This window comes from Neocloeon triangulifer, unplaced genomic scaffold, assembly GCF_031216515.1.
Source record: "Neocloeon triangulifer isolate White Clay Creek 2 clone unplaced genomic scaffold, ASM3121651v1 ptg000008l, whole genome shotgun sequence".
Classification (NCBI taxonomy): domain Eukaryota; kingdom Metazoa; phylum Arthropoda; class Insecta; order Ephemeroptera; family Baetidae; genus Neocloeon; species Neocloeon triangulifer.
The window spans coordinates 2,880,298-2,905,157 of NW_026775550.1; the positions used below are offsets into that span (position 1 = coordinate 2,880,298).

Here is a 24,860-nt window from a genome sequence, read left to right on the forward strand (position 1 = left end):
TAAACGCATCTCACATTTGGGAGCGGCCACCCTGAAGTGACCAAATTTGGAGTGTCAAGGTGCTAAAAGATTTATTTTCTGCTGTATTTATATACGAGTTGATGAAGCTCTTGTCTATTGACGTATTGGCGCTTTAAACTTGACCCATAATTGAAAATGTAATCAGAATCATCCTGGTGTGAAATCAAACACATCTCGGGCGTGGGCTGCGCAGCAAAAGGAAATCGAGAGAAGAAATTCACTCTGGGCAATAAATGACTAACTGGTCGAATTCCGCTAGGAGCTCGTAAAACCGCCACATTTAATGCACATTTTATTTGGTCTTCTTCTCTAAAACTTGCGCTAAAGGTGCCATAAATCAGTGTTCAATTTGCATAGAACAAGCTTTTTCTATTTGAGCTCTAGTTTCCTGTTCTAATGCACGAAGGCCAAAGTCGATTCAAATGTCAGAAATAATAATTTCAGGGAAAAACACAATCCCTCGCCTAAGTAGGAGTGAACACGGTTGTATTTGTCTATTTTCATGTCACGCGCCCACCGCTTTAATTATTCGAGTTTCCTTTTTATTTTGGCAGCTCGGAAATTAAGTTTTATGGTAAATTTGCACGTGTGTTGAGCAACACTCTTGCTTTTTCACACAATATCTGCAGAACACATCTTGAATTAATTCAAAAGCGTGCACACTTGTAATTGGACACAAGTTAGTGCTGACACTGCAAAAGTCAGTTGGCGAGAGATAAAATCTCCGGTTCTCATATTTTGATCCTCCTCTGCGAAAATTTTATGACGATGATTAATTTTTCAAGAGATAAAAAATAATCATGATGAAACCGAAAAGTGAATTCTCGTGTGCGTCGCTTCGAGTGAAAAAGTAACGTCACGTGAAAAATGAAGTCTCTCGGCATTGATTGCCAACTAGAGTAGAACTTGACGTGACACTTTTTTCGGCGGCAGCATCACTTTTGGCTCTGCGCTCTGGGAGAAAGAAAAGATGCGTGTGGAGCATTCAAAGTGTCACTCTTTGGTGTGCTCTTTTGCTGGATAAGAGAGAGAAAGAAAGACGAAAGCAACAAAATTTTATTGCTCACCGCGAGCGAATTTATGCCTAATTAGGCGTCATGGGTTTTAAGTGGCCTTTCAAATGCGGATCGTAAAAAAGAACTGGAAAATATTTAGATTTTAGTTGTTATTTTGACCTAAACTACTATTTTAATTGTTTTAATTATAAGTTATTTTAAAATTAAATATAATAAATTTTTAAAATTCATTACTTTTAATATATAAATTTAATAAAATTTTAAGAATTATTTTACAAAGTTAATGCAACATATTGCAAGATAATATAATAATTAATGTTATTATAAATAATTCTGCGTTAGCATTAAATTATAGCAAAAATAAAATTATAAGAAACAGAATTGACGTAAGTAAACTTATTTTCAGCTAAAGAAGAATTTATGATGTTTGATCGTGCGTCATTTGATTCATTCATTTTATGATCGTAAAATTTGTATCTTTTAATCTAAAAAATTGAAATCATTTTTAACCATCAATTTATTTTTCTATCGAAGTCAATTCAAAATTAAATTAATACCATTTTCAAAGAACGTACTAGCCGGGTTCAAGTATTCATATGTAAAAAAAAACTATCTTTCGCATGAAGTGAAAAGTGATACTTTTATTTAGCTCGCAGGAGAGAGCGTTTTAAATAGCTTCATCTGGTTCAGCAACCTGTTCTGTTTGCGAGTCGAGCGTGCTGCATACCGACCAGGCTTTTGAGCGACTCCGGAACTTTCCAGAGCATGCATCTCATTTTTAATTATCTCCTTTTTGCGTCGTTTTTCGTTTGCCGTGGTTGAAATTTTTCTGTTTGCAAAAAGCGGTTTGTTTATATTTGCATAGCTTGATTACGATGGGCGTTGTGCGTTTTCTTAATTACCGGCGTTTCCTAAAGCGGCGGTTCCAGAGTCAACAGAGAGGAAATATAACAAATTGCACCCATCCAAAAACCCACGGCGAGCGGCAAATTAGAGCCGAAAATGAGGTGTGACATCATAATTCAGCGTTGGGCGATTCGCGAACAAACAGTCGTTTATTTTATGCGTGCGCACGCAGAAGAGAAAAAAAACATATTTATGCAAGAGGTGTGTAATTTCGTAAGATCGAAGGGTAAAAAAAACCTTGATCTTGCGAGTAGTTGCGGGAAAAGATTCATCCGTCCGCGTGGCCATAAAAGAGCAGCCACGTGGGCGTCGCGAACCTTGATTCTTCATAGGCACAACTACTTCTTCGCACAAGATTGTGCTCGTCATTTTTTCACCGCGTAGGTCGCGGAACGCCACCTGACAAGTCAAAAATAACTTGTTGTTTTTATCGAGTTTTATGCGGATTGTTATTGGCAGGTAGGTCTGATTGCTGTGTTTTATTGCGGCTACTGTTCGCAGTTATGAAATATTGATTGGAGAAAATATAATAAAATAATCATTTATTTAGTTTGCACTCGAGGAGGCGTTTATAGAAGGGCCGAAAAAAATATTAAATTAAAAAAGGTCAGTTGTTTAAGAGTTGCAAACATTTATTTAAAGGATCCGAAAATTTTCAAAAAAAGATTAACAGAAAAAAATTATTCCAACCTTGGCAAAAACTGAATAATAATTATTATTATTTAAAAACAAACGAATATGATGTAGCAAATTATATTACATTAAATAATGTGCATTCAACTGCACAAGTTCAAACTGTAATGAGCATCAAATTATTCTGACTCGTTATTTACCAACTGGATTATATTAAAATTTTATAAAATAAAATAAGTCACGCGAACCAAGAAAAAATCGGAGTTAATTTATACATAATTAAATAAAATAACATTGTACTGAAGTTGTGGATGGTAAGTAATTTATAAATAATGGAATAAATTATGGCTCAAAAATTACATACATGTCCACTTTCATGATTTATAAATATGTAATAATTTGTAAATGATTTTTAAAATATAAATTATTAATTAAAAATATCTTTAAAGTTAAAAAGTAAAAATTATAAAATACGACTTAAATAAATTTATTTAAAATTTTAATTATAACATTTGAAGTTTTTACCTTTATTAAGATTATCAAAATACTTTCCATAATTTGATACAAGTTTGATGAGGCACAATTATTTTTCATTTCATAATGCATTGCAATTCCCTTCACCTAACGTGAAAAATAGATTTCTGTCAGCTGCTCGGAGTTGTTTTTTTCCTTCTCTCTAAGCGTAAGGCTAATTAAATCTGTAGCAAAAAATACTCAGTGACCATTGCGGTGCATTTCCGGCTGCTCGGCACGCTCGATTTTCACGAGAGAGTTCCAGGGCGATGACTTTCGCAGATTAAATTGACCCTAGCATTGTTCTTGCGCACAAGCGACGCCCTTTCTTTCCAACTTACGAACAATAATTTACGTGTGTGTTCCAGCAAGTATTTTAAACGTTAAGTGAGTAGCTGGTAATAATTCACTCTAACAAGACGCAAGCATTTTTAACAAACGTGCCTTTCAGACTTGAAATTTCAATTTGACCTTTAACGTCGACTTTGAAAAAAAAACTGGACAAATCAATCACGGCCTAATGAGCTTATTTAGCGTTCGACTGAATAAAAACAGAGCGTTTTATTTTCCATTCGGGTGACGCAACCGGCTCGGGTTTTGCTACAAAGGGATCACTTGATTCCTCCGTGAGTCAGTCGAGAGAGATTATGGCACGCAACTAGCCTTATGAGGTCAACAGCACGTTCCTCTACGTGCACGAGAAAATGATAATTTCGTTCGTTGTGCTTATTGGGAAGCGACTTTCTTTCCACTCGAATGTTAATCATTATTGTTAGTGGACAAATGGAGGCTGACCGACCTTTCTGCTGAAGCGGGTGGCCTCTTCGAAAATGTCGTCGGCGCCGGTCGAGCTGGACGTCGAGCTGCGGCGGCCGACCGAGTCGATCGAGTTGCGCCGGTCGTAGCTCAGCGAGTCGGTCGAAAACCGCCGGTTGAATAAATTCGAGCTGCTGGATGACCAAAGCAATAAGGAGATTTTAAATTGATGCTAATCTTAGGAAGTAAAAATAATAAAATATTTAAGTGCAAATTGATTGATTGTTTTGTTGAATTTAGTAGGTTATAAGATTTTAAATGAAATAAGAACGCGTTTTTTAATGATTTGGGTGCAATTTACGCACATGCATAGAATGTTATTAAATTTGCATATTTCTCAATCATTTTGCTAAGCAAATTAAATATTAATGAACTCAGCAATACCGTAATTAATTGAATGATTATTAGAATGTGCAATGAAATATTTACACTGGAAGTTTGGTCGGTAAAAATAAAAGTTTAAATACTTATAATTTTTCAACTAAAATCGCAAAGTTCAAATTAAATCTGCAAGTTCAATTCAATCTTAATTTTTTCAACTCTTTCTCTGACTCTTAACTTATCCATATTAAATTCAAAAATTATAATTACAAAATAGTTGTTAAATTCATAATATCAATTATATTCCATTAACTTTTAATTTTGCACTAAGACAATAGACCTCAGTGATTCACATGCAAATTTATAAGATCAGATACAATTCTTACACATGACGTGTGACAATTTATACACTATAATAGAAGTTTTTTAAATATAAATTAAAAGAAAATGTAAAATTTAATTAAGAGGGAGGATCAAAATATAAAATAATTGTATGAAAAAGAAATAAATAATTAAAAAATAATATAAAATTTATATAAAATAATAAAATTTTAAATATATAATAATACTTTAAAGAATAATAATATATTTAATAAAATCACACCTTCCAAATGAATCCCTTCGAATGATGGCACTTTGCGGCACCAGCGTTTGCGATTTGGAGAGCGAGTCGCGGCGGATCAAAGTGGGCCCGATCAACTGTTGGTGGGACTTGGCGGGCCCGAGCGACGACCTTCGGTTCATGAGGGCCTGCTGCTGGGCCTGCTGGAGCAGCGAGTCCCTGCGGATGGCCAGCGAGGGCATCGAGCCCCTCCTCGCGCCGTACTTGGCCTGGTGCACCGAGCACCGCCGCGGGTCCATCACCTCCACTTTGATGGGCTGGTGGTACTCGGGGGTGGAGAGGGTAGCGCCGCGGAACATCTCCTCCAGGCGGTGCATCACGTCCTCTTTGTGCGACGAGGAGCGACGTCGTCTGCTCGTCATTGCGCAGCAAAAATCAAGCGCTTTTTTTCCTTCTCAGCCGCTTTCGGGTCCACCGACTGACTGACTGACTCAGCCGCGAGTGGTTTCTTTCTTCTTGGAGTTGTCTTTCCTTTGTGGTCGAGGTCATGTTTGGCGATGGAAGGAGTTGCCTCGATCCGCCGGCTCTCTTCTCATTTCGCCTTTGGATAGAGATGGATCCTAGGCGCCGCCCCCGCCACTAAATTTGTCTCTCTTGCTTTTTTCTGGGTCATTTTGTCGCCGCTCGGTCACAGCCTCCGAGGTTGACCGCGTCACAGGTATGCGACTAGCGGTGTTAATTAGCAACGGACGTCGATCGGAATTGATTGGAACCACCTCGATCGATTTTTTCTTTACCACGCAACAGTTGCCCATTTTGGCAAGTCCAGCTTTTGTTGTTGTTTATTTATAATTAATTATTTTATGTTCTTTAATTTAATTAAAAAGGTGATTTACATAATTATTTTAAGACGCATTATTCAAGTTATTTTGTGTTTCAATTCTTGACATAAAATTTTTTAATTTTTGTTAGAAGATATTTAAAAAAAATTTTCAGAAATTTAACTCGCATCTCAAAATTTGAATATGAAATGAATTATTTGAATTTGAATTTTCTATTTAAATCTGTAGTCATGACAGGTTTCAATAAATAAAACTTATTTTTTTTTCAAGCTAAAAAAATTTGATTTTGTTTATTTTTATAGAATAATAATGAATTTTCTCTACTTATTTTTATAATATTTTATAATATTATAATAACTATAATAAAGATAAAAAAAATAATACCAAAAATATATAATAATATATACAATAATAAAATAATAATTTTTATTATAAATATTTAAAAATTTGTTAATTCGAATACATTACTTTACTTTGAGATTTAAACTGTTACCAAGAGTGTTTTAAATATTGCAGAATCCCTTTCAGCTAAAATATGAAATCTTGGTCCACCCTTTAAGGCAGATTAAATTGTATGCTGACTCAGCACAATTACTGCCTTGCTGATATACAACGGTCTTGTACTTTTGTTATTACCGGCAGAAAACCTTTGAGCTTTTATCTGCACATTCTTCTGTGCCACCATGAGCCTGGCTGTAAATATCAAGGCACGAATAATGATGTTACTTTGTGCATTGCGTCATACGCTTTGATGTTTTTACTTTGCGGATTGTTTCCGAGCGTTGCGCCGATGTTGCGGCAAATTAGCGACAGGCGTGGTTGCGAAATCGTCCGGCGTTGAATAAATTAAGAAAGGAAGGGAAAAATGTCCGGGAGGCGCGTGTGTGCGAATAAATTTATCGAAAGTAGCGCAGTGTGTATTCGCTACCACGCGTCGCATCAATCATTTAATCGTCCCGACGGATAATCAACTTTTCCCAAATCGGTCCTTCGGCGCAATAAATTTGTAAAGATTGTTTGTACTCACATTGATGGTCTCGTATCTCGATTCGGGTCCTGCGTTGGCGTCCGAGATGTACGACCCGGACGGGCCCCTGCGAAAAGTGAAACAAAATTATAAACGTGCTGCTCCTCGTGTATATTTACTTGGACAGATTTACGAGCGTTATTTTTTTATTAGACTGTTGGACCATAATTTACAAACTGGTGTTTCTGCATGCAAATTTTAATGAATCATGCGGCACTTGAAAAAATGAGCACACCGAGGCTTTTATCTTTGTTAATAATTTGAAGTAATTGTAAATCTTACATAGAAGACGCGTACCTGCTGACTTCATTTGAACCATTGAGATTAGAGTGTTGTTGAGCACCATTTGCTGGTCCCAAAGCTCCAGCACGAGAGTTAAGTGTTGAGCTTGCTGAACTGGCACTTCCAGATCTAAAATCACAAGAAAGTAAAGATTTAGCATCAGATATAACCAAAAATGAACAACATTAAATACAAAATTCTAAGAATGGGATTTTTTATTTCTAATAATTGTAAATCATTTGCAAAATTCAATAGATAGATTTAATAGATATGACAAGGAAATAAGTATTTTTATAATTTGCATTATGTAAGAAAAACTATCAAAGATAAATTATCAAAATAGATAATTCAAATATTGAATCAAAACATCTGCTCGCTATTTTAGTTTTAAACAATGAAAGATATAATAGATATTGAAGAATATTGCTTTAAAAATTAAAAAATGATAAATAAAATATTGAAACGACTCCTTGGCTTAGTTTTCAAGGTAGACAGCTTAAAAATTATTAAATTAGATATATGTTCATATTAAAAAAATAGTTTTCAAAAAACGTTTTCTCTGGTTCAGGATCTTTATGAGTTTCAAAGCTTTGGGTGGTGGCTCATTTTAAGCATTAAATTTACTGGCCAGTCACTGAAGACCCATCTTACTCTGATCAAAGATTCCGAAAGTTGCAAATCTCTCGGCGGGGCAAAACAAGAAAGAGCGCATTTAAGCGTGGCGGCGACTTTGTTTTTGTTTACCGGAGAAAGAATTAAAATCGTGGGCTCAATGCAAAAGTTGACGTCCGAGCCCACGTTCGTGCTCATTTTTGATGAGCTGCAAAGCGATGAAAAACCTGCCCACTCGCGGTTTCTAAGCAGATTCTGCCTCGCACGCGTGTCAAATTTTGCTCCTTGTACGGAGAGACGGATGGAGGAGAAATTTCGCGCATCTTTCACCTTGTTTAAAAATACAGAAACGTAGTTCATTTTTTTTTTTTAAAGAAGAGAAACGTTTTTGATTCTACAATAGAAGATTTGAAATTTTTGTTTAAATATTATTTTCCCCCTAAAACAGAATCTAGATGAAGGAATAGTCAAAATAATTACATATAAATAAAATAACGATGGTTAAACATTTAAATATGAAGCGAAATTATTCCATATGAACTGTATGAATTTAGGGTTCAATATATAAAAATAAATATCATTCATTGTTATAGAAACTAGAGATAATGACAGTAGAATTTGAACGCCCAAAAAGATTGTTTTTACATTTATGAGCTAAATGTAAAGCCACGAGTGGAGAACGTGACGCGCACATGTTGAAGTGCTCAAGATGACGAATTTTGTGTCACACCAAAAGTTAAACTTTCCTCGTCAACTTAACACTGCAAAGAAGAAGAAACCGTAAAGAAACACGTCGCAGAAAAGTTGAAAATATTTATAAATCTGGCAGCAAAAACTACTGCTCTCGTTACAACTGGAACTTGCGAAGGTAATAAATACATCAAAATAGTAGGAGGAACAGAGGCGTTATATAGGTTGTCACTCCTGATTGCGTAAAAATATAAGTGCGTGTCCTCCATACTTGTGCAGAGGTTGAATTAGAACCAACTATTAGATTACACCAATCCACCCCAGTAATTAATAATGCTCTTGTCCTTCTCCGTCTGACGTCGAAATAATTACTCGGCTCGTGTATTTTAGTTGATCAAATTTTTCTATATCACTCGGAACGTTACGAAAATACATTTTCTGCAATAATCAAATAATTTAATACGATTTTTATTGACACATATTTAAAATCGAGTAAAACCGACTTTTTCTTCAATTACCGACTAAAATTACAGACCTTTTTTTGTTAAAAGTGGGTTCCTCCGATTTTCAAACAACATTTCCGTGAAATCTTGTAAAAAAAATCAACCAAAATTAGCCAACGACTTTTTGACACCTAAAAACCGACTAAAATGCACAAGCCTTATAATTTATAATTAATGCGCTGAGAGAAGGAATTAAAGGTAGGGTGTTTCCGATTTGCACAAATGATGAGATTTCGATCAGCGAGCCGGGCGTAGTTGAGTATAAAAAGAAATGGCGAAGGTGCACTCAGGCTTATTTATTGTTGTTGCACAGAGTTGCACTTCTCAGAGCTTTTCACCAACCCACTCGTCGATTTATTTATTTGCAATCTAATTGAAGGAAGGCAATAAAACAAGGGAAACAGAAGGTGTTGCCTGTGATTAAGTGGGAAATGAAGTAACACGATTATTTCATTTATATTCTCGCTCGTTCAATGAATCAATCGAGCAAGGACGAATCGTACTACGGAATGTTCTCAGAATAAGTTGGTCAACAAAACTGGATTCTTTCGCCACACTAAAAAAAAGCCTCCTTATTTACCAAACAAGTAGCTGCTCAAGTGCGTGACAGTTTTGTTGAAGCGACCCATACTGACGTCACACCGAAGAGGTGATAAAAAATTCATCGGAGACGCATTGTTTGGTCGTCTGCTTCGGATTATGTCAAATCCTAAACAAACTTGACCTGCGAGCGTTTGTCAAAAAGTTCACTTGAGACACATCCGAGATTGTATGCCTTTGTCTATATTTGATTTGAAAACCTCGCAATAGGTATAAAAAGAGAGAAACGTCTTTAATGAAGATAAGGAGGGACAAAACTCCAAGGTCATCCTACTGTCAGATTTACAAAACAATTACGGTTCTGATTAACAGCTTAAAACGAGAGCTTGTTGACTTAAAATTGCAAACGATTAATTAAAAATTATCTCCTTATCTCTTATAATCTCATAAAAAAGAAGAAAATGTTAAAAATGAATAAAAAATAGAAGTTAAAAATGTTTTTAAAAAGATTATTTTTATATGAGTTAAAATTCAATAGAAATAAAAGTGAAAAATGTTTTAAAATTATTTTTTTAAGCATGAAAATAAAAATTCAAAATGATCTTCAATGGACTGTTGATTTAAAAAAGAATAAAAAAAAAAGTTATTAATGTTTTTAATATGACTGCTTCTAAAATATAATCAATATTATTTTTTTTTCTTTCACTTATATTATTTTAAGTGAGTTGAATAAGAATAAATAAGCACTTGAAAATTTTTAAATGATTTAGTTCAAAATGAGTCAAAACATGTTGTAAATAACTTTAAAAAATTAAATTTTCAAGTTAATTTTTTTTTTTAAATTAATCATGATATATTAATTATATCTTGTAATGGGTGTATATTGCCTTGTGTTACCCAAATTAACTTTTTAATTTAAAAATAAAATTTATACTTTGGATCTGAATTTCAATTATTGGTAACTTAAAGAAATTGGTTAGAGAAAATTGCAAACAATGCTATTTACCGAAAAGATTTGCTAGTTTGGTACGAATGTGCGATTCTCCCGTGCATAGGACACGTCTTCTTGTTTCCAGAGGGACTCGAGGGGCTCAAAGAGCTCCTGGGAGCCCTGCCGGCGCGGGGCACCGTCCTCGCGACGTGCAGCGACATGTCCTCCTCCCACGCTGGCAAAGACACACTCACTACTGATAACAGTCGCGAGTGAGATATTCGCGGGATGTGACGCGCGGCTGAGTTAATTTTTTTCGTCACGCCAGCCAAGAGTGGTTGGATGTCCACCCGCTGCAAGCGTAAAAGCCAAAACCGCAGCGCGACACCTGCTGCTCATGGTTTCGCTCGCTTCTTTTGCAAAAAAATTGATGTGCAGTGGAATAATTTGTGAGAGAAAAGAGCAGGAAGTTCTCAAAATAGCTTTTAAAAAAATAATGACAGATGAGAACCTTGACAAGAAAGAATTATATAAATTAGATTGTGAAACTGTAGATTATTTACATTTCATCTATTTCTATCTTCAGATTAATTATTTGCATATTAAATTAATCGAGGATTTTGATAACAGTTTAAATTTTGAGGTTCGGAACTTTCTAGGTTTTGCATGGAAAATAATTTATAAATAATTAACATTAACTGCGCAATAAGCTTCACATGCATTCTTTACTTGTTAATTAAACTGATTAAAGTAAATATTTCCTTGTTAGCCAGCTTGTCTGAGTAAAGAAATGATCTCATGTGTAGCATCTCCGCAACTAGATATTTGCACCACAGCGATAACTTTTCTCTCTCGCTCGCCCGCAATTGAAGGCGGGACGGACATAAAGTGATATTGATTCCGACACACAAGGTGCTGGAAAGATCCAAGAGGCACCCTTTTCTCTACTTACTTGTGTATCGAATTAACTTTTAACCCGCGCTTGCTTTGCCACGTATTTTCCTGGAATTTGTGCGCCAGCCGCTATTCTGATATAATTAGTTTTAATTCGCCGAGCTCACACCGTTTACGAGGCACTGAACTTGCTTGAACCCCGGCAGGCGGAACTTGCACTAATTTTGTTTAGAGCGAAAAAACAAAACTGAAGCAGCAAATATGGAAGTTTGGCTCAGATTGTTGAAAGACCAACTCTCATTTTCTGTATGTCTGGTGCAGAATGATTAGTTTTAAAGAAAGCTTCACCAACAGGCAAAGCGTTTGTACCATTTGCTTGTGACGGGCATGAGATATATTATACAACTTGACATTTTTACTGGAAAATGTCACTGGCTCGTGTCACTTTGCATATACCGGAGACATTAAAGAAGATGGAGCACTTATTTATAAGGGATAGACCCATCCACACTCTTTTTGATCAAATATGTTTCATTATCATACTCTTAGATAAAAAATCTAGAGAAATATTTTAACCAAAATCATAAAATGGATTGAATTATAAAAAAAAAATGTTTTCCTGGTAAAGCAAACACGTCACGCAAACCAAAAACTCTTTTAAAACGATTATTAATTTATGTATAGATACCAAATTGGCCATACTTATCTTTGAATACGCTCATTTTTTCACCTAAAAATTACTTTTGAGGCCCTTGCACAGATCAAACGTTCCGGGGTCAAAATTTGCCTCCATCAATTAAATTGCTATGTGTGTATTTTTATTAATTATATTTATCTTGTTGAATTTAATTCTGGCTTTTTTTATTCCTGAATATCACGCTGAAAAATTTATTTTCTGCTAAATTGATGAATTTAAGGGCAGAAATCCAGCTGCGGCAGATTTTTCATATTAAAAATCATTGAAATTTTTGTTTATGTTTTTAAAATTTCATATTTATAGAGAAAAAGTGACAATATTAACTTCTAAATTTGACTGTTCAAAACTATTCCTTTTGTTTTTGTTTTTTTCTTCTCATTTTTTTCATTTCTTTCTTATATTTCAAAGCAAAGTTTCCAAATGAGAAAATAATGGAAAAAATTGCAAATAATAATTATTTTGTCTTTAGCAAAAGTGAATTGTGCACAAAACATGCCACTTTTAAGCTTTTCTTTTCCTCTTTAAGAAACCTATTGCAAATTTTCAATTTGAAATTATTTAAAAGTGGATGTGCAGAAATAAGCCAAATTTAAAATGAGTCTACCTTGGCTGACTTTGTTGCTGCTGTTGTTGCAGCTGCTCTGTGATTCGGTTGTCCTGGATCACTCGCTGCTTTTGCCGTTGGTACTCTTTAAAAAGCTCCCCTTCGCCCGTGGGTGAGCTGAGTGTGTAAACATCAGAGCGGTCGCTGAGAGAGTCGCGTCTTGACGACCGAGGCGAATCCTGCACAAGAGGACTTTGCGGGTGTGTTTGCTTGTTGCCATTTGCGCCTCGGTGCTCAGGAGTAGAGGCGACCGAGACTCTGCTTCTGTCGGGACTTTTTGAGCGGGGTCTTGCGGGGGTTTGATGGTCCAGTTTGGCGTCGGCAACCACTTTCTCGAGGATGGCAGGCAATTCGCTGTAGCTCGAGCTCATGAAGACGTTCTCGTCGTTTTCAAACAGCCGATCTACACTTGTGTTCATCATTTTCTTTTCCTGGAAATTAATGATCCGTTTTTAGTCTTCAAAACTTTAAGATAACTGTCATATTTTTAATTAAAAATTAAAAATGTCATATTTTTAATTAAAAATTAAAAATATGAATCTATTGAATGGTGCAATTTTTACTTTTAGATTGCCTTTTTTCTTAATTCATTACTTTTAAATTTACTAAAATTAAATTAAACTGATCCCAATATTTGGGAAAATATTTTATAAATAATAAACTTTCCAATTAAAGATATTTTTCACACCTTATTGCTTAAATGGAAACTAGCAAAGCTTTTTGACATGCTGTTTATGTCTCCTGTTGACATGGTCATGGCACCGATCGAGCCTCGCCCGCCAGACGAAAGCCCGAAAGGCAATCCGTCCAATGAGGGCAGCAGTGACCTCGACATGATGTCCGCCGACCTTGGTCTTGTGAATGGCATCGCCGAATGGGGAAATGTCTTGGGCTTTATAGGGGTGATCAGCATATGTTCAGTCCAGGAGGTTTCAAGAGAGGGTTTGTCGAGCCGCTCGACGTCTACGTTCAAGGTCCTCTGCTCGAATGGGCAAGCGAATGTGTCCGCAGGGATACTTTGCAGCCACGACAGCAAGCTGAGATCAGAGTCGCTGAAGCCTGTGCCACTGAGCAGACTAGTGAAGTGCATTTCGCTGCCAGAGCTGCTCATCGAATCTTTTCCTGTAAAGTTTCATTTTTCAGTAAATTACCAATTTTAAATAAATTATTAATTACCAGTGCTTGTGGCTTTTTGTTGGCAGTAGGAAACACAGCTTTCGTAGAGGATGCCTTTGATGACGAGTTGAATGAGACGGTCGTTCTTAGCAGAAAGGGGCCCCGCCTCGTCGCCCATTCCCTTCCTGTCTCCGGGCAAAAACTTTTCCACAAGAGGGAGCACCTCTTTGAAGCACTGGACGCGCGCGCCACTCGGGTTCCAGTCTTTGTAGGCAAGGTGGTCCGTCAACCTGGGCAAGGTCAGCAGAAGACAAAGGTTCGAGTAGTCCTCCTTGGTGGGCGCGCACTCCTCCAGCTCGGCCAGCGCCTTGACCACCTCTTGGACGGCCGTGTCCATGTTGCTGGTGGTGACGCCCGCCTCGGACTTGATGCAGAGGAGCTCCACATACTTGTGCCGCAGGACGATCCAGCGGAAGAGTTTCAGGTTGAAGGTGTCAATGGCCTCCAAGGGCTGCACAAATTCCATTACATCGTCCCATTGACCGTCAAGAATGAGCTGAAAAATTAGAGATTTTTAAAATTCATTGTAAAATAAATCTAGATTTTAGAGTTAAAAAAAAAAATGACAGAAAATTTTTCAAAAATTATTAAACTATTACTTCAAAATGAGTACTTTTCAGCACGCTTTGTAAAAATTAATATAACATTGAAGGAAATAACACCAAGATGTTAGATTAAATCTTGATTTTTTTTATTGGGGGAAATTATGTGATTTTATGGGCACAATAGGCGCCTTTTTGGATTATTTTTACGGCTGATATAATTGATGATTTTATTTAAGTGTTTTTATTGAACTTTGTTAGTCAATTTTTTAAATGAACTATTTTGTAAAAATATGTGATGTTGAGTGAAATTTGGAATTCAAAAATAGGTAAATTGCTGATTTTAGTGGCAAATAAGTTGGAATTTACTCAATTAGGTGCAAAATATTTGAAATAATTAATAATATGTGTTTTTTTTTTTTATCAAATAAGGTGATTTTAGGAGATTCTGAATCGTCAATTTTAAATTGAGAATAACATATTTTGCCTTTAGTAGCATATTATTATTTAAGTTCATTTTTTACAACTATTAGGATAAAAAGGTGATCAACAATTTTTCCTGTTTAATCATAGTAAATCATCAGAATTTCCAATGTAATAGAAAACGGATCAAACTCATAAAAGCCCACACATGAACCATTATTTCCCATTCGATTTCCATCACATTCTACTTTACGTCTCACTCGAAACCCATCTCATCTCCCATAGTACGAGGCACTCTATCCCCTTCTCACTTACACACGCTCTCGGGCGCAAAGCAATGCAATTCCAGCGAATTCTCACCTGTCTGAGGAAGAGGAGATCGTCGCTGTAGACGCCGTTTATGACACCCGTCTCGCGCTCCAGGCTCAGCTGCGAGATGTGCAGCTCCCTGTTGTGCAGAAACTCGAGGGCCAGACGGACCACGTCCTCCTCGCGGAGAGACAGGTGCGCCGACGGCATCACGTAGCGCACCCTTAATCTGGAAAAATGAAGAAGAAAAAACACTCAGATTAATGAATTTTCATCTTTAAAAACTTATCCATCTTTATTTTAGACAATTAGACAAAAAAATAAATTAAAATAAAATTTTTGTAAAAATTCACAACGATCTTAAGATTTTTTATAATTTTAAATACTAAAATTATAATGATTTTGGAAAGGAATTATCACTCTATTTTAAAAAGGTCGTTGATGTTTTCGATCTCTTTTTTTTTGACAAACGATTTTACTCATTGGACTTTGAGTGACTTGTGAGGTTGACTAATTGCAGGTTGACTAAGCGCATCTCGTGAACCCCACTTGGGAACACATAAAAGTACATGTATGTACATATTTATTTGCATGGAGAGCATTTATTTAATGAGATCGATCAGATTTATTGATGAGAATGCGGTGGGCCAAGCTAGCTTTGCCTCGCCTCTTGCATTATCAGCGCCGGCACAATGCCCTTGACGACCCACATTATTATTTGCCGTGTAATTTCAACCCCCGTTCCGAAAGGTCACACCGGCGATATTTTAGCAGGCAGGGCGGGGCGCGCGAACGACGCAGTAGACGAGATGAACTACGACCGCCTAGGTGTTCCGAATGTCATCGTCGGCGGGACAAGACCAAAAGCAAATTAATGAATGCAACGCTCATGCAGGGGAAGTGCAAAAAAATTGAGTCAGTGAGACCAAAATGAAGTGCAAATTTTTTATTCAAAAAATAATAATTCTTGGAAAAGAGCTAGAAAAATTTCTGCAAACAAGTTATTCTTTTACAATTATAAACATTATATTTTTTTTTATTAAATATTTCATTCTAATTATTTAACTGAGTTAATTATTATCATTAAAGTTAATTTTCAATTTATTTAATTGTTGCTTATAACTAGTAATATTACATTGTTGTCTCACACTAGCGTAAGCTTCTCATTTGCAATTGAGAAAAATATTTTTTATTATATCATGCAGAGAGAAAAGGAAATTGAGGAATACCTACAATATATTTAGAGTAACATTTAATTTTTTTTATAATTTAATTTAATACTTAGGTAGCTCTTTAATAAAACCGAATTAAACCAAATTAATTGAAAAGAAACCACATATACCAATGACATACGTCTTTCGACTTGAGATAAATTGTGTCATGAAATTATAAATATTAATTCAAGGAATGAATTCACCACGGCTCACAGACTCTAATCTTTGTTGAATATGTTACGCAAATTATTGAAATCATTTTTTTTAATATCGTTAAAATTAAAATATTTAAACTGCAAAAAAAATATAATTAAAAATAAAATAATAAATCGTTACTAAAAATTACACTTTTTAACTTTATAAAAGCAATCGTTTCATTTCAAACTGCATTTCAAAATTTTACTTGAATGATGACACAAGGAAAATGTGACTTTCATGAAAATTAAGTTTTAAATTTTTAGGACGAAATATTACGATATTACCAGCAAAAATCCTTTCAATGAAATCAAAATACTTAAATAAAGCTTGAATATTAGCTATTCTTGCAAGAGGCTTTCAAGAAAAATGTCATTTTTCGATAAATTTTTTCAAAAAAATGCATCATTTGTGAAGATAGATCAAAACAAGATCGTCTCTCGAGCACTTCCCCAGGTGTATATAAAAGTGTGTGCTCTGGCGACGGGAGTGAAACACAGCACCGTGCGCACAAAAGGCGAATCGTGTTCTGGGAAGTGGCAAAAAGGCTGTGTGCAGACTCAAAGTCTAAAAATATATCATGCACTCCAGGGCATCGGCGACTAATTACAAATGGAGCCGGGCAGATTAAAAGTTAGGAATTGCCCGAGCGGAAAAATGACAAAAGTTTGTTCCTGCGGCCGAGCGGCATTGACAGAAGCGAGCAAAACGACACGTCGCGGCTATTTTCCGTCCCACGATAAATTGTAATTTCTGTTGATTTACGAGCTGGGAAACTCGGCGGATTTGTCAAAACACCGCAGATAAATCGCGGTAAATGCGAAATTATATGCAGATTTATGTTCAGCGACAAAAATATCACATTTCCTAAAAGGAATGTTTACAAATAAAACAATTAGTCACCGAATAATGTTCTTCTCATCCTCATTCTGCGGATCCGCAAAGCTTCGTTTGCAGAATTCCATATTTCACCACAAGAAACGGCACCACTTTTAAATCGCAACTCGCGATCAGAATGTTCGGATGTGGCTCGTTGGCTTTTTTATCTCTACAAAGTGCAAACGAAGTAAAGCCGTTCCTTCACGACAGCTCATCAATTTCTCAGCCGGGCCTGCAATCTGCGCACTGGCCTGACACAAACAATAAATTTTAAATAAAGGCTCGCGGGTCAACGAGTGGAAAATTTGAAAAATACGCACTGCTGTGCTGCAGTGAAATAATACTTTTTTTAATTGAAATGAGTTTTTGTTTAAATTATACAAACTTGTGGTTAAGAATAAAACATACAATTTTTTTGAAATAAATGCCAGGAATTTCAAAATTTTAAGTTCACAAAATTAGGAATATATTTAATTATGATAACAGTGATATCACTCTTAAGATAGTATATAAATTTATGGTCATTACGCCACATACCTACTGGAAAGCGTTCCATTTAAATTTCATTTAAAAACATAAATGTTATGTAGAACTGGATTTTTTATTTATTATTAATACAATGAGGAATACTATTCATTCATTATTATGGTTCCAAGATTATATGAATTTAAACTTAAAAGATTTTTTATAACAAAATTAAGAAATAACTTTAAAGATGTTATATTATAAATAATAAAGGGTAGATGAAAATCAAAATATATAATCAAATTAAAATTAAATTTTATAAAGATGAGATAAAAATTTGTTGAATACAAATTTTAACTTTTAAATTTGTACACATTTCATATTATTACTTCCATAAAATTAAGAATACAGTTTGATACTTCAAAAAGCTCCGACAATTTCACAAAATATGAAAGCTTGAAAAAAAATTGAAAAACTCATAGAAGTCAACAACCTGACCCATTATTTTCACTAATTTCTCATCCAAATTGATAGTTTGGAAACAAGATATCCCAGATATTAGTGCCATAAGGTCCCCTTTTTTGGGTCAATTTTTCTACAAATATAGTTTTACTAACGATTACTTTTTTTAAATTATTTATAATTTTTACACAAAAACAAATCGACATGAAGTAAAATTGTTGATGATTATGTAAACATTTTTATACAGAATTAAATGAAAGCTAAAGAGCAGAAGTGCTATTTTCTTACTCTCGATTTCGATGGTCATGCAGTTTTACGACCAACCTTCGGTTCCGGACCGGTCTTTGCATCTTTCCGCCGCGTTGGAACATGTGTGGCCGCACTAGCAGAGCGATCCGCTCCGTTTCACATGCCGCGAGAAACTACCCCGATCGTCAGTTTTGGGGAGCGAGTATGGATCTGTGCAGCGAAAACCACCCTCGAGAGCGCATGGGTGTTTTGCCGCCACCGCCCTTCTCTCGCTCCAGCCTCCCTTCGTCCAAACACCTTCTCGGAATATGAACAAAGACGCCGCGCAATTTGCTTCAGCAAACTCGGTTGCTGCGAATTATGTTCCGCGAACAAGACTCGTTGAGGGATTAAAGCGGATGAGTTGGAACGAGTAAAAGCACAAATCTCTTGCGTGGGAAATGCATTTTATGACGCAGTTGTCCGATTTCCCGCCGATTTCAAAACCTGTGTGATTTACATTTGTGTAGAAAATTCAAATGCCAAAATATAAATACTGGGAAATTTTATAAATTAATGATTTTATTGATTTTCATTTTTTTGGTTGAGTTGCTGATTTTAAGTTTCCTAAATTTTGATTGTAAAAGAGCCTAAATTTAAAGTTCCATATGATTTGTGAAATTAATATTGCTTATTTTTTTCAATTCAATTCATTTTGAAATGAATGTATTTTTATGTAAATTCTAATTAATTGAAAAATCTAAGAGCAGTAAAAGAGTAATGAATATTTTTTTAAATCTACAATTTTCATAAATTAATGGTTGAAACTGAAAATCTTTTTATAAGATGTATTTTATTTAGGTTTATTCTAATTCATTTAAATCAACTTAAAATCACGTGAATTTAAATTTAATTTTCTGATAATTTTCGGTCTTTGGTTTTCATAAATCGTGAAATTGAAAATTATTCAAACTGTGCATATTGGAGCACTCGAAATTGAGTCGGCTTTACAATTAGCATAGCCGCCGTGTCTCGTCTTCTTTGACCAACGTGAAAAGCAATAGTGAGCATGCAAAACATGAAAGCTGCGATAATTATTCATGTCAGTAGGTCTGGTAGATGCTCATTGAGCAGCACATTATGCCGCTCAAAGTGTCGCTGGTTCTTTCTTTTTCATGTACTTGCTTGGTGTCTGCCCATGTAATGCTCTCGAAAGTGCATCGGGCGCTTCGAAGAAGAACAACTGCGATTGAACGTTTGAGTCTCTTTTTCTCTTTCACTTCGACCGACGGTGATAAATGCGAATAAGTTTTGACATTTTCTTCTCTATATGTTGGGTCAGTTAAGTATAACGGTCGAAAAAGAAGCGACTATTTTGGAAATTTTTCTTTAATCTTGCTATGACGTCAATGATTTACATTCGATATATTTGCCAGAAAGATCTTTGCATAAAAAAGACAATCTGACAAATGCTATAGAGTAGGCTTGTCTGGTACCGGTTTAGGCAGTTTTATATTTGACGGGGATAATATTTCTATTATTTTCTTTCTTTAAAAGATCTTCTTAATGAAAATAAATTCTTCTTAGAAAAATCCTATGTCAAAACACAGCGAAAGCACAGTTCAATTAATTTTGCCAGGATGAATAATAGATTAGTCTCCAGAAAGCTGAAAGGCAAAAAAGAAGCTGGTTAAAAAAATAATTTATTAACAGCACCTGATTATGTTAAATTTATCAAGTGATCAAAAGTGATAGTTTTTAATTACTAAAAATGCCTTAACGAAGAACACTTCTCAAATTTTTCTTTCATAATTATGGTTAGGTCGCAGAAAATCATGAAAAATACAAATGCACAACAAAATTAGATATTAGGCAATATCTTGACAAGCATGCAGTGCAGGTTGCATTTCATAAAAAATAAAAATTATGATCTGCTGCGGCCAAAATTGGCTAAAAATATTTTTTCTTTTAATAAGGTAATTTATTCAAATCGAATGATCCAAAAAAAATTGACAACTTTTGTTATATAAGTTGAATAAATTTTCAAATTGATAAAAATAAATAATTTTAAAATCAAACAAATCAACAAAAATTTTTGTTGATTTTTGTTCAGAAATAGACTGACAATAAAATAGAAAATGAAATGTATGACAGACTCAAAGGCAACCTATCTTCGTTCAAACGCTTTTCAGGCCAAAAGAAAAAGCACTCATTAGTTAAGAATAATGCAGCAGCGAGTTGTTATTTTTTGCGTCGCCATCTGGATAAAGAAAGAAAACGCGCCGGCATTTCTCACTTTTGTGTCCATCCAGCATCTACCTGTGGCACAATTTCTCTCTTTTCTCGTAAGAAACGTGCAGCAGGTCAAAAGTGCAGAATCGCCATTACGAGGCTCGTCAAAAATGCAAGCAAAGCTCTCAGACATGTTTTTCACTATTATTATTTGCCCCCTTTGAGACGCGAGTGCTTTCAAGCGGGATGAAAAACACCATTTTGCATCGGGCTGAGATTACGAGCCGGATTTCATGCAGGGGCACGTTTCGCTTAGGGTTTTTATGGAGTTTGATGAGAGCCTCCGTCCCGTTTTTCCCTTTGACGAGTGTTTGCTCGGCGCACTCGGAACACACGATGTATCTTCCTGGAAAATATGTTTGCCTTGTGGCGAACGAACGAAAACGCGTCGCGCCGTAAATCGCGATTTCTTTCCGAGAGATGTGCTGAATTGACACCGAAGCCAAATTGCAACTTTTGGCTCGGTGGAGGGATTTTTAATACTTCGCGTCGTCCCGAAAGATTACTCTGGATATCCAACCCTCGAATGGATCAGCAAAAAAAAATAATGTTGTGGCACAAAAGGGAAACCAATCTTTTACAACTTGATAGGTTGCCAATCGTTAAGTCCATGTCAAACAAACTACTATTTCTACAAGTTGACAAATAAGAATGGAAAAAAGATTGAAAATCTGTCAGTTTTTTTCTAAAAATAATTGTTCTTATTGATAAGAATTCAACAACCAGTGAATTTTTCGACGACATAATCATATTTAGAATAGTTAAATAGTTATTTTTTTTATATAAATTTTCAATTAATTCTTCAATGATAATTTTCAGTACTTCCGAAATTTAGAAAATTATTAAAAATTTTCACACTTCCAACCTTGAATTTTTAAAGATCTACTCACGTATTGTAGAAAGAATCGCTCTGCGCAACACCATGGTTGGTGAACATCTTTACAATTAAACAAAACTCTGAGATTCGAACTTTTTGCGCTGCGGTGTCTACAAAGTTTGAACAATCAATGAGACGGTCTTGGTATTATTTTCACGCTCGGTTAGATAATGAGACGGAGATGATCCCGCGAGAGCGAAAACAATGGGTGGCCGCGCCCAATTCATTTCGCTGTCTGCGCCCCACTGTGTATTTATCCGGCGCCGAAGTAAAACAATGCCTTGGAGCCGCAATGAATGTATATTGAATCGTAATAACATGTCGGGAGATTGAATAAATCACGTTGCGAAATTAATGCGAATGCAAAAAGTCTATCAATCAAATCAGATTAATTCAAATAGATGCGGTGCAAAAAGTTTTTTAAAATGTTAAATTTAAAATATATTTGCTTCCACTTTTTACCTAAAAATTTTATAAATTTTTAAAAACTGTCTTTTTAAACTTTGCAACATAATTAATTGTTATTAGATTCTTTTTTTAATTTTAAATTGACTTGTTGATGAAATAATTGAAAATGTAATTAATTTGAATATAAGTTAAGCTGAAAATTGCATTAACGAAAAATATTATTTTAGATTTTTCGCCCTTACATTTAGACTTTCAGAATTATCAAATTTAGTAGAGCACTGAGAACCTGCTGGGCATTTTTATTAATTTCTTGATGATAAACTACTGTGGTCAAAGAAGCTAATGTTTACCTAATCACATTAGAATAAGAGTAGTGAGAATAAAGCTGATTATCATATTTTCCATTATTTCTCGGAATTCCGAAATCCTGCATAAATTACCATCTATAATATTTTAAACACTCAACATATCTCTCAACATAAATTATTTATCAATTCCAGTAATTTGGAAGTGAAATTTGAGATGCAAATAATAACTAATAAAAACTCTGCACGAGTTGAAAAAAAGGAACGTTTGTAAATCTGTGAACTAGATTTCCTAACTATTGAGATACTTCGGAGATTTTTCTTGGGCCGGCAAACGCGTAGCATCACCACAGATAAGTCAACGACCGCCGGAGTCATTAAAAAGAACCAAACACTATGCTAGAAAATGCGATATTTCGAAAAACCTGTTCCTACTCCCAACTCGACTCACCGGTCTATGGTGTTTCCACTCGACCACGCGACCATCCTTCAAAGTAGAATATTTTCGCGTCCAGCAGATCAAAATTTACATATCACTCTAGTGGTTTGACACTGCGAAACACACACCGCACTTGAACTATGCTGGGCCTAGTTGGGAAGGAATTCGAGATTAGTGCGAATTTCTCGTCCGAAGTAGAGGAGTCGGAGGTCCAGACTGCGGCCCGACCGGCCGCGTCGTTTACAATTAGTTAGAAAAGAGTGAAATCTGTGGGGCGGGAGAGTTGGGAGGAGGAGCAGTTGTTGCGGGATCATCGCTTTTTATTTGCTTTCGGTTGGCAATTTACGAAGTGACGAAAGTGAAATTTTGTTCAAAAAAAGTGGTATGCTTGCGTAAAAGTTGATCTCTTAATTTGAATTTGAAATCTGAAATGTCGTTGAAACGAAAGGAGCAGCAGCTTTCATCAAGTCTAACTAAGATGTAGGATTCAATTTTTCATAAATTTAATCGTGTGCCAAATTAAGAGGTGAATTGGCGACCAAAAATTTCAGATTTAAATATTGCGTTAAATTTAATTTAATTTTAATAGAATACAAGTTAATTTTGGTCACATAAGCTTGTTTAAATGAATTTAATTTAATTATGATCTGATGAAATAATAATTTTCCATAGAAAAATTTAACATCAGATTTTTATGTTATCCAATTAATTTGAAAACTTACAATCAATAAAAGAGGAAAAAGTAGTTTGAAATAATTTTTCTGAAAAACCCTTAAAAAAATGTATAGAATTTGTTCACGTTAAAAGGACTATTTTCCTCCTCCTGCCAAATTATAACACATAATTTAAGTTCTTTTTGGAAAAAAACGTAATTGGAAATTTTAATTTTTTCATCTGCTGATTTAAAGCAGTTTGAAATTAGAAAATTTGAATTTCGAAAAAAATTCTAAAAATTATTTATAACAAAATTATTCAGAATTTGCTCAGATAAAACGATAAAAGAGACTATTTGCTATTCTTACCAATTTATAAGACACATTAAAAGTTCCTTTTGAAATAAAAATAAAAACTCATATATAAACGGAAATTTTAATGTTATTATCTGTTGATTTAAAACAGTTTGAATAAAATATTACGTTAGCAAATACCAGATGAATATCACGCATTCTTGCAATAACAATTTTCCTTCCCCATTTTTCAACTAGCCTGTTTACGACCATAAAATTGTAGCCGACCGTTTTTACACATTTATTCCGCGCACGCCTATAAAAGTGTTTTATTTGCAAGCGTCATGAAGACATGTTATAAAAATGAAGAAAAACTGTTGCTTTTTTGCACGCGTGAAAAAATCGCTGCCTCGCGCATATAGCGGTGAAAACTACTTTGCTCGCTGGGCAAAAGAGATCAAAGTAAAAAGTATATTTTTATGCACCTATACAGGCGAAAGATGTAATTGGTGCACTAAACCACTTTCAAATTTTAATTTGGCCTGGCACAAAAAATTTAAACCGGAGTTTGATGATTTGAAAGGTGTCTGCCGCAGGTTTAAATTATGATGCACGTCTTTCTCAAATTTATTTCACACAAAAAAAGAAATTTTCATTGCTCTTCAGAATTTATAACTTCTAATTCTAATCACGCTCCAAATTCGGTGGCTTTTTCATCAGAAATTCTGCTCGTTTTACTTCACACGGCTTATCATTTGTTGTTTGGAATTTCATTTCTCTCGACCCCGTCAGATTATCATCTTGGTTGAGATTCGTTTCCAAATCCTCGCCTTTAATCGCATCTAGGCCGGCAACTTTCAGCAAATAAAATTATCCTCTCGCCGCGCTATTAAAAACTGGGGCCAAAAATTTCGCCGGACTGCTCATCCAGATAATTTGTATATTATTGGCTTCACAATCTCCTCTTGATATACAGAATTCTGATGTTATTCGCGGCAAAGAAAAACTTTCTTCAGATAAAAGGAATTTTATTATTATTATTATTATTGTTCTTTATTGTATTATGGAATGTAATCACATGTAATGTCTCCCGTGCGACCCACCCATTTACAATTTTGTCAAATGAAACACACAGCAGGGAAAAAAGAAATTTAACATATTTACAAGTTATTTTTGTAATTTACATATTCCTCCTCAGTATAGAACTTGTGAAAACTAACAAACTTTTTTAACAAGCCCACAAACTGAGGGAATCTCAACTCCAATCGAATAGATACAGGCAAATTATT

At 35.0% G+C, this 24,860-nt stretch overlaps 1 protein-coding gene across 10 annotated transcripts in view; it reads right to left on the bottom strand.

The window, feature by feature from the left end:
• The window catches only part of LOC132194735 (WD repeat-containing protein 47), a 46,777-nt gene that overhangs the window by 15,442 nt on the left and 6,475 nt on the right, over positions 1-24,860 (bottom strand). For 2 of the 10 annotated variants that reach the window (XM_059616206.1, XM_059616205.1), the window contains exons 2-7: positions 14,912-15,089; positions 13,587-14,082; positions 13,099-13,532; positions 12,411-12,841; positions 6,940-7,068; positions 6,658-6,724 (exon numbers count right to left, since the gene is read on the bottom strand). In XM_059616206.1, the coding sequence (XP_059472189.1) occupies positions 6,658-6,724; positions 6,940-7,068; positions 12,411-12,841; positions 13,099-13,532; positions 13,587-14,082; positions 14,912-15,070 (1,716 nt within the window). In that variant the 5' untranslated portion in view covers positions 15,071-15,089. Of the gene's footprint in view, positions 1-3,888; positions 4,040-4,830; positions 5,286-6,657; positions 6,725-6,939; positions 7,069-10,290; positions 10,468-12,410; positions 12,842-13,098; positions 13,533-13,586; positions 14,083-14,911; positions 15,090-17,172; positions 17,314-18,363; positions 18,480-22,636; positions 22,829-24,860 lie in introns of those variants that run through there. The other 8 variants (XM_059616204.1, XM_059616202.1, XM_059616201.1 and 5 more) reach the window with 8 other exon arrangements.